This window comes from Hylaeus volcanicus, chromosome 6, assembly GCF_026283585.1.
Source record: "Hylaeus volcanicus isolate JK05 chromosome 6, UHH_iyHylVolc1.0_haploid, whole genome shotgun sequence".
In the NCBI taxonomy this organism is placed as follows: domain Eukaryota; kingdom Metazoa; phylum Arthropoda; class Insecta; order Hymenoptera; family Colletidae; genus Hylaeus; species Hylaeus volcanicus.
Window position 1 is genome coordinate 15217894 of NC_071981.1, and position 14353 is coordinate 15232246.

A 14353-nucleotide genomic window follows, 5' to 3' on the forward strand; every position below is an offset into this window, starting at 1 on the left:
AGAGAGAAAGAGAGAGGACGAGAGAGAAACGAGAGGAGCACACGTAGCCGTAGGCAAGGGCGCGCGTGAGCGGGCAAGCGAGCCTCATCCTCTCCCTCTCGGCCCCTTGACGGCAGCGGCTCTGGCAAGCAGCCACCAACCGACCCCCGCCTCACGCACGATCAACCGCGGCGCGATCCTCCGCGCGCGGCCCCCGGCTTCTCGCCTGCACTCACACACCCGCGAATCTCGGCGGAGAGCAGCCAGCTACCGCTCGTCGGCTCACAGTCCGTCACCGTCGCTCGTCGAGCGAGGACAGCGACGATACTTGCGAGGCGGGAAACGATAGAAACGGGAAAACATCGAATCGAAGATATTTTTCGATACAAGCTCTCACGAGTACCACGAAAAATAACGATTCTCCAATTCCTCGTAAAGAATTCCACGTTTTAATGTTGTTCTACGCGAACGTTACCGAAAGAAACTTTTCTTTTCTCATATGCCCACGTATCCACGCGGCGGGGTAGCCAAGTGTATCGCGACGAATGAGACATCTCTGCGAGATATATCTCAAAGCGAGATCCAACCCTTAGGCTCCTCAGCCCCCTTTTTTTTTTTTAAATGCAAGGAGAGTGAAGATTTCGTCGGTGGACCCGCCAAGGAGACTGTCGAATCTACGAAGCACAGTTGTTGGGACGGTTAACTCCGAAATGAGTGAATGAAATGAGTGCTGTGAAGGAAACAATGGATCAAACGACAGCGTACCGGTGCCCGGGGATGAACGGCGGGAAGTAAATTTGTGGTTGTGAGTGTAACGCGTGACGAGGCCACGTGGTTGCGGGGTTTGCGCCCAGAATGTGCCTCTGCTCGGGATCGAGTGAAAACTTTCAAACTCTCCGGTTGGAAGTTCGGTGATCGAGTCGCGTGCATAGACCGCGTGGAAAGCGCGCGCCTCCATCTAGGGGTTGTTGTTACAGAGTGGGGCGGGACGTGTTCGCTTCGAGTGGAATAAGAAGCGACTGGAGAGTCCAGCTGACGGAACACGTGTATCGTTCGCGGACGTAATGGTATTTACACTGTGATAACCGAGCGGCTGCGTACTAACATCCCACGTTGTGTTCAGAAATACTACAGGATGATAGCCGCGTGTTACCCGCGAGTGAGTGAGCTTTGATATCAAACCAGCGTAGTGCTACGTAGCTTCCTCGGACGCGAAATGCTGAGTGTCTCAGCTGTGTCAGGCCGATTACTTTGGGCATTGAGATCAACTTTGCCACCACCACCGTCTTTAGCACCGACGCCACTGCCGCCGCCGTCGTCGCCGTCGTCGTCGTCGTCGTCGTCGTCGTCGTCGTCGTCGCCGTCGTCGCCGTCGTCGTCGTCGTCGTCGTCGTCGTCGTCGTCGTCGTCGTCGTCGTCGCCGTCGTCGGTGTCGTCGTCGTCGTCGTCGTCGTCGTCGTCGGTGTCGTCGTCGTCGTCGTCGTCGTCGTCAACGTCACCGCCGTCATCGCTTTCGACACCCTCGTCACCGCCGCGACCGCCGTCGTCGTTGCGGTCGCCGTCGTCGTTGCGGTCGCCGCCCTCACCGCTGCGACCGCCGTCATCGTCGTTGTTGTCGTCTTCGTTGCCGCCATCGCAGCCGTTGTTGTCGTCGTCGCCGCAGCCGTCGTTATCATCGTCCTCGTCGTCGTCGTCGTCGTCGTCGTCACCGTCGCCGTCGCCGTCGTTCTCGTTATCACCGTCGCTGTTGCCATTGTTGTTGTTGTTATTGTCCCCGTTATCATCGTCACTTCCATTGCTGTCGCCGCAGCCAAGGGCCCACGTGGCCTACTAAGATGACCGCTCGTCTTCACTCGTTGAGGCATCAGGAGAAGAAATCGGCCGGCAATAGTCACAGACAACACCACCACCACCATCACCAACAGTCACAGCATCAACAGAGCGCGCATCAGGGACCCAGCCCGACCGCTAGTCCCAGTCCTAGTCTCAGCCCGAGCCCTAAACACTCGGACGGTCGTCGAGTGAGTAAAGTTTCTTTACGAGGTTCTCTTTTGGATATTATACCGATTTCTTTTTTATTCGTCGTATTTATAATTTTATTATTGTTGTAGAATTTGTTTGGTATCAGTTTAATCGTAGTTACATAGCCGCCCTATGGAAATTTAATTTGATTCTTTCTTACAAAACTTAATGGCAGAACTGCTTCATGATTTTCCGCGTTTTTCAAAATTATTTCTAAATTTCGGGAGAAATAGAAATTAACATACATACATATTTTGGGCACATCGTAACACCAAGGAAGGGGATATTTATGTCAATAGTGATTCTTCCCTTCCATTTATTCAACAGCCGCAAAATTAAATAGATATAACGTATACGTAGACTCTGATTGTACTATGATAAATTGGCGAGGTTCAGGAACAGCTGTTTCACAACCTAACCCTAATATCGATGCTCCTGCATTCTGAGCGAACATCTTGAATGTGAGATGTAAGCATTGTAGATTCTTCTCCCGATTTTCTTGTTTCCATTGCTATGGGAATTCGACGTGCTAGTGGCCATTTCGTCCTAATCCCCGCGCGAGTAAAAAAGCGCGGGAATATTATCGTGCACATATAAGGAGTAGGTGCACCTCGCTAATCGTAAAAGTTTTGATTGGAAATTTAACTTCAACGATTTTAAGACACGATAAGGATAACGATAATGTGGGCTAGGGATAGACTGGTAAACTAGAAATGAGTCCATTATTAATATAAATAAATATCCTTGTTACATATACATATATCGCAATGCTTAAAAATTAATTGCATTCGTTATATCTAAAATTATTTGGGTCAAATATTAAGAATGCCTTGTTCATTTTAAGACTAAATTCAGGATTCAGAAAGTTATCGGGGAAATGTGGCCCTAGCAGGAAGTAGATGCAGGTCTTACGAAGTCTGACCATAACGTCTGATTCTACTCAGGAGTCGTTATCCAATGCATACGACGTTCACTTGACAATTAAAACGTTACATTCGTTTAAGCATATTGCGGAAATCGTTTGGTAAATAAAAAAAGTACGCGTGGAATCATCCTACCTTATATCTACTATCGATCGTAATCTACGCACGAGTACAGAAATCGATAGGCAAAGTTCAATCGATCGGAGTAGCGATTGTCGTTCATTTATATAATAATTTATATAATCACCGTATCATTAGCATATTAGACCACATTCCTTCACTTTTCGTCCCCTCCAACTATATCGTTGAATCTGCTATGTGGCGTTGTTTATAATGCATTTTATATTTCTTATGGTTTTGTCTCATTAATTAGTAAGAAAAGAAGGGATGCAGAATCAGTTGCTGGACGTTCTGAGGTTCTTGAAGTGTATACATTGTACAATACAAAATTCTTGATTTTAAGGGATATAAATATAAATTATTACGTTATGTACGCTTTCTGAACGTTTTTCGTAATAACTGTAACTCGATAGCCTTGGTTCTCTTGTTCTAAAAAAAAAATCGTTACCTTTTAGGCTAACAAACCACTAATGGAAAAGCGACGGCGAGCGAGGATCAATCAGTCGCTGGCGGCGCTGAAGGCGCTTATCCTTGACAGCGCCCGGCTGGAGAACACGAAGCATAGCAAGCTTGAGAAAGCTGACATATTAGAATTAACAGTTCGGCATTTACAAAGGCAGAGATCTCTTGCTCAGCCTGGCTTATCGAGGTATAAAGCTGGCTACCAAGATTGCTCCAGAGAGGTAAGTTTTCGAGATGTTGCAGCCGATCGAACGATGATTCTTGATGGAAAATGTCATTGGCGATACTAAATTAACAAAAACACAAAGGATCACTTTTACCATACATATTTTCAAAATAATTTGAAGGACGATATAATGAATGCGCTATTTTTATTTTCACATAATAATTCATAGTAATACATTACTTTTTTTAGCAAGATAGTCAGACAGTTTGATTTTCTTATTAATTTCTCTTTATCTGTGACATAAATACAAACGAAGCCTTCAGTTACCGTTAGAAATTAATCGAATCGGTGTATTAATGCTCAATCGGTATTATTTATTTCGGTATTAATATCTACTTGGTATCAAACTGCATAATCTATTAATTAAAGGTATCCGTATCAAACAATATTTGCAACTACCTCAGGTCTTGATGCCTATCAATATTTCCCATTAATTACTTTAATATTGAATTTACTTCAGTATCATCGACACATATTAAAACATTTGAGGCATTTAGAGCCTGGTTCTTCGTAGTTGATATTAACCGAGGCTCCTTCTGACTTTTAGAAGTTACTAGCTTCTTTGAGGATCAAGTGGATCACTAATATTTGCGTGCGTTATGCAGCCTATGAGGTACCTGTCCTCATGCCTGGGTCATTGACTATATTTTCTATCCCAAAGTACACGTTTTCGCCTATTCCCAGATTATCAACCCTTTAAGTGCATGATTGTAAACAAAAATGTACATTTCATTAACGTTTAACGGCATGTGAATGAAACTTGAAACAAAATCCAAGTGCACAAATAAATCAATGTGGATTAGATATTGACGTCATTTTCGTAAAGCAAAATTGCCAATCAAACGGTTCATTCAAATAATACTCATAAAACAATTCCCCGTGTTTCAAAGGCAGAGTAAAGGTCGAAGAGTGGATCGTTCGAATACTAATGAGCGATATTTCCAGTGTCCCCTCCAGTATTTTCGGAAATCCTCGGTTAATATCAACTATATCGGTAGACGTTGCGTCAGTCCGTCCACTGGCGACGACCCCTGACCGCATCGACCTTAAACGAATCCGGTGTTCCCGTCGAGACACGTCCATATCTGAGCGTGGTGTTGCAGGTAAGTCGATACCTCGATGCCCCGGACATAATCACCGGGAACACGACGCCGATGGACCCAGCGGTGAAACAAAGGTTATTGCGACACTTGGACAGTTGCGTGTCAGAATTGGACCTGGATCTGGGTTCGAGGCCGGATAGCGGATTAGGCAGCAGTCCCGGAAGCGTGACGGATCGAGTGACGGGCGCGGGTAGTCCCGGTCCGTTGGAGCACCACGTGCCGCCGACCGCGCACTGCAGTACAGCTCTGAATCCGGCCGGCTTGATAAAAGCGGAGATTCCGGACATCGAGCCGGCCAGGCCGGACAGTAGTACTACTGCCGGCGACGAAAATAACAATAACAGCAGCAGCAGTAGCGGCGGCAACAGTCGGCCGACGTCTGCCTTCGGTCAGCTAAATCCCGGTACCCTCGATTCTCACCATCATCCGCCCCCGCCTCCGCCGCCGCCTGGTATACCGGTGATCGATCAGACAGCCTCCGGTTCGCAGCAAAATCCGAACATGCTGTCGGTCGTCCAAGTGATACCGTCGAGGCTGCCCGACGGCCAGGTCGTTTTCCTTCTCCCTAGTCATTACGTTCAATTGGCAGCCGCCGCCGCCGCGAACGGCATCAGCATCGGTCCCAACCCGCCCACGGCGATTTGGGCCGCGACCAACATGTCGCTGCTAAAGGCGACCGACAAGCTCGCGAAACGTCCCCACGAGGAGATGCAGGAGTGGCAGGACGCCGCCTCTGTTGCCGCTAACGCTGCTGTTGCCGCCGCCGCCGCAGCCGCCGCCACGTCCGCCAACGCTTCCGTCTCCGCTTCCGTTTCCGCATCTGCCCCCGCGTCTACCTTCGCCGCGAACCCCACGTCCGGTCCAAAGCCTAGCAAAAGTCCAAGGCTCGAGCCTCCCGAGCAGCCGCTCGACTTCACCACCACGTCGAAGAAACTGAAAACGAGCAACAGAACCGCTCTGCCCGTCAACGGGATCGAGCACAACCTCCAGCAGCAGCAGCACCAGCAGCAATACGCGACTCGTTTGCCCCAGGACCAAGCGATCGCGCACGACGACAGGCCTTCCAGTCACGCGAGCGGAGATTTCGTTACGGGGATACGCTCGCCGTCGCCGCTGCCCCAGCAACCCGTCAGGGACGAGGAGGGAATGTGGAGACCTTGGTAAACCCTCGAACGCGACCAACGATTCCTTCCCCCGTGTATCGGTGAATTAGGTCACCCAGCGTCACGGCAGGACGGCGCGTCTGTTTGCGAGTGTCGTTATCGGACGATACGGTAGGACATGTCCGAGCGTGCCACCGATAAGACGACGCTTGTCGGGTCACCTCGATGTATCGGTAATCGACGGACTATTCGCATCCGCGCGACCGTCCAGAGTGAAACGTGTCCGCGTCGAGGAAAAGGATGTGTCACGCGTTATCGTCGTCGATAACCGCGAGCAGGAGTCCATCCGACGACGATGGTCCTCCTCTCGCCGTGGACGGACACCTCGATCGTGTGCTGTGCATCGTTAACCCAAGAGTAACTCGCAAACCCCGAGCAATCTTTAACTTTCGCAACGATTGCTCCAAGAAGCAAGCCGGGTAAGTGTCCCGAAACTGTTTAGATTTGCTGCTCTAAACCGGTCTTCAGGCCTTTGGTGTCACCCAGAGACTCGAAGGAGACTTCCGGCTGGATAGAAGAAGAGGGAAGAGCAGCAAACATTGAAAAATCGTTCGACGTCTTAGAGATGAGTGTATCGTTATCTCTAGGGCCGGATTAAGACGCGGGCTATAGGAATTAACACGTTGGCTGCCGAAACTCGTGACAATGTCTATAAAGTTGATATTTTGTCGCGAGACTATCGAAGATTCGATAATTTAACATTTGTCGCAGTAATTCATTTTTTAACGTCGCCAAGTACACGAAACTTGTCCAGATTTATTTTTTGTTATTCTCACATCTTTGGGATGAAACTTTTTAGTTCCTTAATGGAAAGACCTGTCGTTCATTTCTGGGTGACGTGGCGACCAACGTGTTAAAGGCCTCCCAAGGGCCTCGAGCGATTCGAGGGCCACCAAAGTGTAACACGTTACGCATTGTAATATTTATTGTTTGATAGGTGGACTCTAGGTCGATTAGATCTACAGTAAAATTATTTTCAGATGCGTTCCCGAAATGAGTTTTTGTATTTCATTTTCGTATTACGTTTGTAATATTACGGTTTCGTAATAATTAACGCTTTACCGACCTATTCAATATTATTTTTGATTTTAATAAAATCTGATTATTGTGTTTCATAATTCATACCGTGTTAGGAATATACCAGTCGGTAAAGTGTCAACATCGCAATGTAATAGTTCACGCTACTACAGATTTCCTGGATTCGCATGGCAGTCTGACATATTGTCTCAACCTTTCTTCGGTCCTCCTTTGGCTCACACCAAAAAAGAATATTCAGAAAAGACATACAAGACAAAGGAAATACAGTCAGTCCCATATGTATTCGTACCCTCTATGGCTATCGAAGAAATTTGTTTAAATTGAATGGTAGGTTTGATGTTTCCAAGTGTATGTTTATATAAATATATATACATGTATAAGCTCGTTCATATACATATTTATAATGAAACGTTCGTTCGATAATATCAAAATTAGTATCTAATTTAATCAAACTTCTTCAATAGAGGGTACGAATATTTTTGGTATTGACTGTACGTACCATCCAAATTAGTTCCTGCACCGTTTCGTTCTACCGTAACCCCGAGTAAATAATTAAAAATAAATTGCGCAATTTTATAAAACAGCAGATTCAGGAAGTTCAAACTACCTTAAGAAAAATAAATACCAGAAATAAAATAAAAGATTTCCTTCAGAAAATATTTTCGTCCAAAAGTGCAGGTTGATCGTTCTGTAACTTTGTTTCTCCATCCGAGAATATCGTGGTTGCACGCGGTACCCGTAGCTTGGGGGCCTGGACACTCTTAATTCGGCCCTGGTTACCTGTTCGAAACGTTGAAAGATAACGATCTCGCGTACATGTATATGAGAAAGCATCTAGCACGTTTTAGAATGCGGGCAACCAGTGGTGCCGCGCATAGTACTACTTTATTCCGCCGTCGTGTACATAGCCCCGTTCGGAATTATAAGCGATGCCGAGTATAGATTTATTTTGATGTTAACTAGGTGTATACGCGTACAAAATAGCGTAGAAGGTATGAAAGGTAGCGCGAACGAATCTGTAGCGAATGTGTTTTGCAATGAGCGACGTTTCAGGTTTTAGGTGAATCACGGTTCTGACCCAACCGAATCCGCGTAATTGCTATGTTGAGACTCGAATTCATTATTCAATGTACTTAGACATCGGTCAATATAAACGTATGTACATACTAACTCGTGAGACGCTGTAAGATCTATCGATTAATACCTTGTGATCATCTTTTCATACATCCTTCTCGAGCGTTGCAAATTCGAGGATCTTTTCAGCATGGGGCAACAACATCAACGGGAGAAGGAAGGGCAACCATGTTCAGGTTTGTTAATTATTAGGTGTATTTATACTAGGAGAAAAGCAAATGTAGAAGACGTCAGATTAAGTAAGACACACTTTGAGATTTTTCAGAGGCCGGGTATTATAATACTTCGTGACTTATGACGATTTTGAGACAGGGGCTTTAGAATTAAAAGAAATAATAATAAATTACAGTGTGTTAAATAAAAGTGTAACGATTAAGATACGTCAGATTAATTATTATCATTATTCTAGAGGCTTTTTCTGTATACTTTTAACCCTTAGAAGCCTGATTTTCCGATGTAGTGTATCAAATAAAAAGATTTTCATAATTTGAAATAGAATCCAGAAATAGAATTCGAAGTGATGTGAATTCACGTCAGCTGTCGCGAATGTGTTAATAGATTAGCGTTCGGAAAAGTGTTAACTTACAATGAAAATCAGTTTTGGTAGCGTCTCCAAATAGAGTCCCCGAACCTCGTCATACCTTTTTTCCAAGGTACGACGGTGCAATAATTTTTCAGCTCGCGTTCACACGTCTGCACCACCGAACAGCCAATTTACAAGACACGTGGGGTTCGAGTGGGCGAAGAAAAGTACGGAAATAGAGTGGCGTCGCTTGCACTTTCACTCGACAGCAAAGTCTGACCTTCCCTCAGCCCCTGTAGATGTTTTACAGCAGTTTAACCACCTGTTACGTCGAGACTCGCGCCGAACTTCCGCGCTTTTCTTTTTCGCGAAACACACGAGCACTCCCCCGCGTCGCTCTAACCCCTGACGCACCGGCTCTATTCCCACCCTTATTCAAACTCTATCCCAACTTGTCCTCCGCTCTGTGCATCCCTTCTGCGTCCCTTCTGCATCCGTTCGCCGATTAATCGACGCAACGCAGCTTCGTTCCGACGATGCGACTCATCATCGAGCGCGAGCGCGCTCCGATTTACAGAAATTATGCTGATCTGACAACGGACAGTTGGCGCAAACAGGTAAAGCGAACGGTATGATGTATGCTCAGCACCATAATTGCGCGCGGAACGAGAAATCGCAATAGCCAGTACAAACGTACGTGCCGCGATTTCTCATAAATGTTTCTGTCATAAATGCATTAAATACGCTGGCTAGTTATTAGTAACTGTATGGACAATTTTTGGTTAAAATGTTTTAATACGAATAATTTGTTGAGAATTTATTAAAGAAAAATGAAGGTGGCAGAACCTTGTTTGTCTTAGATATTTTTCAACAGTAAGATAAATAGCTCAATAAGGGTGGGACATTTTTATTACTTAGAGAATTATTACGATTTTCTGTAGTTACGGAAATTGGTAAAACCGTAGAATCACAGTTACCAAAGGGGAAGACAATTTTTTGAAAAAGAAGCAGACAATAGATTTTGCTCCATCATCGGCGGTTCATACGTTACAGAAATGAGTTTGTAAATAGACGTTTGTGGTAGACTTTCCGTAAAATAGATTAAAACGCTCTCGCTCGTAAGACGTTACCGATTTTTGAATTAATAGCAGTGGAAATATTAGTAGAATCTATGAAACATTAAAATGTTGAAAGTTTTGCGAATTCTGTTACGTATCGCAACTTGCACGCAATGATGAAATCAAACGGTATATCGTACGTGGTGTACTATGAACATTAGTGACACCTTCCGTCTTTACCAATAGCTATCGCCACGTAGAAATGAGTGCAATCGATATTGTAGTATTCCGCTGTAACAGATTCCGGTATTATCGCATAGGAGTAAGAGGTCTACAGCATCCGGATGAAGCAACGGATCATCAAGCCATGGTAGAGTAGACTATTCGTTTTACCATTATGGTATCACATCTAACGTTATCAACGATAGGAATGAAAGTAACGAGTCTCAGGATGTGTGATATATTCAATTATAAACAAGATATAGAATACACGATTCTACAGAATATTTGAATACTATATTTCTTTTATACTTGTCCTTCCATTGAATGTCTGGCTTCCTTCCATACCTCGCTATGGTATGGCGTTGTGATCTTATTCCGTTTACAGTCGATAAGATTGAATTTGACAGGGAAGTGGTGAATAGGGGTTCTTCCAGCTCTTACCACGCCCTTCGATGAGCTGTACGCCCTCAGGGGCTGTAGCGGTGTTTTTTTGAAGCTACAGTACGGGCTTAGCAACCCCGAGGTACCCGAGCTAGAGAGGGGCCAGCGGACTCCAATAGATGAGAAGTAAGAGATACTGCAAACAGTATTAAAACAATGCAAGAGAGGAATTAACCTGTAATGAGAAATAAAATGCAAACGTAAACAAATAGAGAAAGCGACAGTGGAATAGCTTTGCCAATTGTAAAAAGCTGATCACTTAAATAAACGACTGAACTGAATTGAACTGATGAGCCGTAGGCAACACAGATCGTCCTGAATGGAATCTTTCATTTCTACAGTCGATACTTGCTCCATTCTATGAAACTACAGTTGGTAAGGCACTGATCTGTTCAAACTTTTAGATTTTACCATGCTGGTTTTTTTAAGTTGCGGATATTTCGATGAAATTGATCCAGACATTTGATCAATACAGTTGTTATCAATAGTTATATGTGCAACTACCTTTTCTCGTTATCATATTTGTTTTCATCTTGAATTACACTTTGCCCTCAGGGCCAATAGCCGAGGTACACGATTTATAGGGCGGCCAGAGAGCTCCAACAGACATGCATTGGATTGGGACGTAATGTGAATGTAATGTACGGCGCGGTGTTATGATAACGCGAACCGAGCCTTCATTTACTGCAGAATCCCAAAATTAAGGAGTTACGTAAAACAAAGCAATGGAAAGAACTATATAGATCATAATGTAAAAATGATGTATGGGTTATTGTTATAAAAAAGACAAGGATATTTGAAAAAATTTAGGCTCCCTTTTATCTTCTACCGTTCGCTTTAAAAATATTTATTGCCTACTAAAAGATTAGCTCTCCAGTGTCCCAGTGTAGGAACAGAACCAGGGATTAATGTACGCACTGATAACGGGTGATCCGTGTGAAAATAAACCACAAAATGTCAAGTTGACGTCGGTCGAGCGACTCGACCGACCGTTTCGAAACTGTTGCATTTATTTACATCAGTGATTGCAAAGAAATATACACACGAAGCAGCGTTGTAAACGTACTTTTTCGTTCGTTGTTCCTTACTCATGGAACGTACATTCGCTCTCCTCGCCGAGAAACGATTACTTTGCTCCATTATCGCGTTATTATTCGTCCATCGTTTTACGTAATATTGCATCATCGAAAATGGGGCGGGAGGAAGGGGGTCATTGGCGCAGCCTTAAACTAAGTAAATCGCTGGACAACTGTACCGCCGTACTACTGCCACTTACGTGTATTTTTTTCATTCTTCGTTTTATTCCTTTTTTTTTACAATCTTTTCTTGTATTTTTTTTTTTTTTTTTTGGTTGGTTTCACGATGTCTCGTCGTAGATTACTTGAACGCTGGTAAAAGGGCGAAACGCGCGCAACTATCGGATAGTAGAGTATGATATAGTAAGGCGTTATCGGACGATCGTCGATACCACAATCATCGGTTTAATTTACAAATGTGTCGGTGAACGTGTCTACTCGATCGCGATCGTTCGCAGGGATGGGCGAAACTTTTGTTTTGATACAAATTTCGAAAAACGGATAAAAGACGCGAAAGTACTTGACATTTATTTTTGAAATTTGGTTTGTTTATTCATACACGCGTACACAAGAACTCCTAAAACTTTCGATTGCTCAGCTCAATTCGTTTCGAAGTTACGTAGAATGTTGCACGTCATGTCCTTCTTAACCCTTTCAGACCTGGCGTCTACAATTAAGGACACAAAATTAAAAAATTACCGAAACTATCGTTTAACTACACTGTTAGAAATTTAAAAAAGAATTTTTTTTCACAGTAATTTTAGTCCAAGTGAACCCTAAACATTAAATTTAGCAAGAAAATAATTCAGATCTGAAAAAGGTCTAAGAAAAAGTCTCTCATGAAACGTTAAAATATAGTACGAATTGCATTCGACTCCCCATTGCAACCTTTTCAGGGTTCGACTGTTACACCAATTACATTTAACGAGTGAACTGCCATACGTTGCTTTCATTTGTCCGTTACTCGCGTGAAAGTTTGCCCATCCCCGACCACTTGGCAAACATTTTGTTCGGTCGAGCGAGGTGCTCCGTCGGAAAGGGACCGTTCGCACAGAAATCCTTTGACGAGAAACCTCCTTCATCGAAAAGAAGTAAAATTTTTAGACCCTGGACCTCCTTGTATACCGGGACACGTCTCTAAGACGCTACTTTCGAGAATTACAAAAGATTTTCGAGGGAAGAAGGTAGGTTCGATCCAGTCATCCCCAGTCGGAGTGATTCTTTTCTCTGCGAAGTCTCTGCGAAAACTGAAAGAGCGACAAACGTCTCAAAGCATACAAGTTTCGGATCCTTTTTTGGCCCGAAGCTGGCAAAGGTGCGCAGGAAACGTTGAAGTCTCTTTCAGCGTACAAAGTCACAGTACGTGACACAGAAACGAAAGCTCTTTGAGATTTTCGGCTACAAGTCCTGTCCTCCCGGACCGTGTATTTTACAACGTTTCGTTTCTTTTTGGTCAGCTGGTAAGTCGTAGTGTCCATCCAATAGACAGGAGGATAACATACATAATAAATATTAACTCTTTGACTTCTACAGGAACGATTTATCTTTTCGTACTCGAACAACTACAGCTTCGGCTTTTGATAAAAAAAGTTGAGGGAATGTATCAGTTTCATTGTAGTTTCTTCAAACGATCTACACTACTGGAATAGGTGTAACTGAACTGTGGATGTTCATGCAAATTCATATTTTCACAGATACAAAACAAGATTTGGAATTTAAATGAAAATACCCTTCATTTTTGCATTTGCACATCTCCTCACACATACTCCGATAGTTTCACTTATCATAAGTGCATAAACATGTTCAATAACAGTTCTATTCAATGCAACACGAAGTCAAAGTGTTAATAGACTTACCACTGTGCTCGATACGAGTCCAGAAGATTATGTTTAACACTGTCAAAATTTCAATATACCGTGTGTTTATAGAAAATTTGACAAGCTTCAACACCTTTCTAACCAAAAATACGAAAAGTTCTGACTACGTCTCCTGCATAGAATTTTCTATTCGACGAAGGGGTGCGCCCGTATATCATCCACAACGGAACAACTTCCTTTCCGCGACAAAGGAACGAAACGTCGCCAAGATTCGCGCGAGATCGATGAATGATCGGGCGAAAACTACTGCTGACGAAGGAAACGTCGTCAATACCTATGTAGATCTATTATTACTCGTTACCTTTAAACGAAAATCGCAGCGATTTGTGCTGTGAACAGCAACGGAGGAAATCGAGTGGTTCATGCGTCTATAGAGAATGGTTTCGTATAGCGACGGGACTGAATCGTAGACACTCTCGGCACAGACGACGAAAGTGAACAAAGTGTCGTTTCGCATCAAACCGTTTCGATACCAGCGCGAGAACACCGACACGCGTCAATTGCAACAGCTCGTATCTCCTTGGTATCGATTTTCGATACGTCAATAATTCAGCAACGAGTGTTGCTTCCAGTGAACACCAGCGTCGGGCGAAGTCTAATCTGGTTATTAATTACCAGACTGCGGATGTTTATGCATTTATGGTAAGTGAAATTATGGGAGAATGTATGAAAATCCGCACAAATACGAAAATATGTTAATCATAAACAATATTATACATGCTATACCGTTTAGAAGATGAAACATGCTTCCGCTTGAGTTTCGATTCATTTGTGAAAATAGGTAGGAATTTGCATAAACATTCGTGGTCTATTAATTAGGATTACCGTTTAATCGGGCTAACGATCGGTGACCGTTAATCTCAAGGATGATTATTTCATGATTGATCGTAACGTAATCGCAAGGTAATGAATCTCTACCCTACTCTGGTATACATTGACTATACCATTGACATAAAAATAAGAAAATCAGTTTCAGTGATTTCTAC

At 43.8% G+C, this 14353-nt stretch overlaps 1 protein-coding gene across 1 annotated transcript; it reads left to right on the plus strand.

Annotated features, from left to right (window-relative positions):
- The first annotated feature begins 1680 nt into the window (after positions 1-1680).
- LOC128878420 (protein hairy) lies at positions 1681-8213 on the plus strand. The gene is made up of 3 exons (XM_054126616.1): positions 1681-2000; positions 3500-3727; positions 4836-8213. Exons 1-3 carry the CDS (start codon positions 1815-1817, stop codon positions 5997-5999), a joined length of 1578 nt encoding a protein of 525 aa, XP_053982591.1. The 5' UTR covers positions 1681-1814; the 3' UTR covers positions 6000-8213.
- The last annotated feature ends 6140 nt before the right edge of the window (positions 8214-14353 follow it).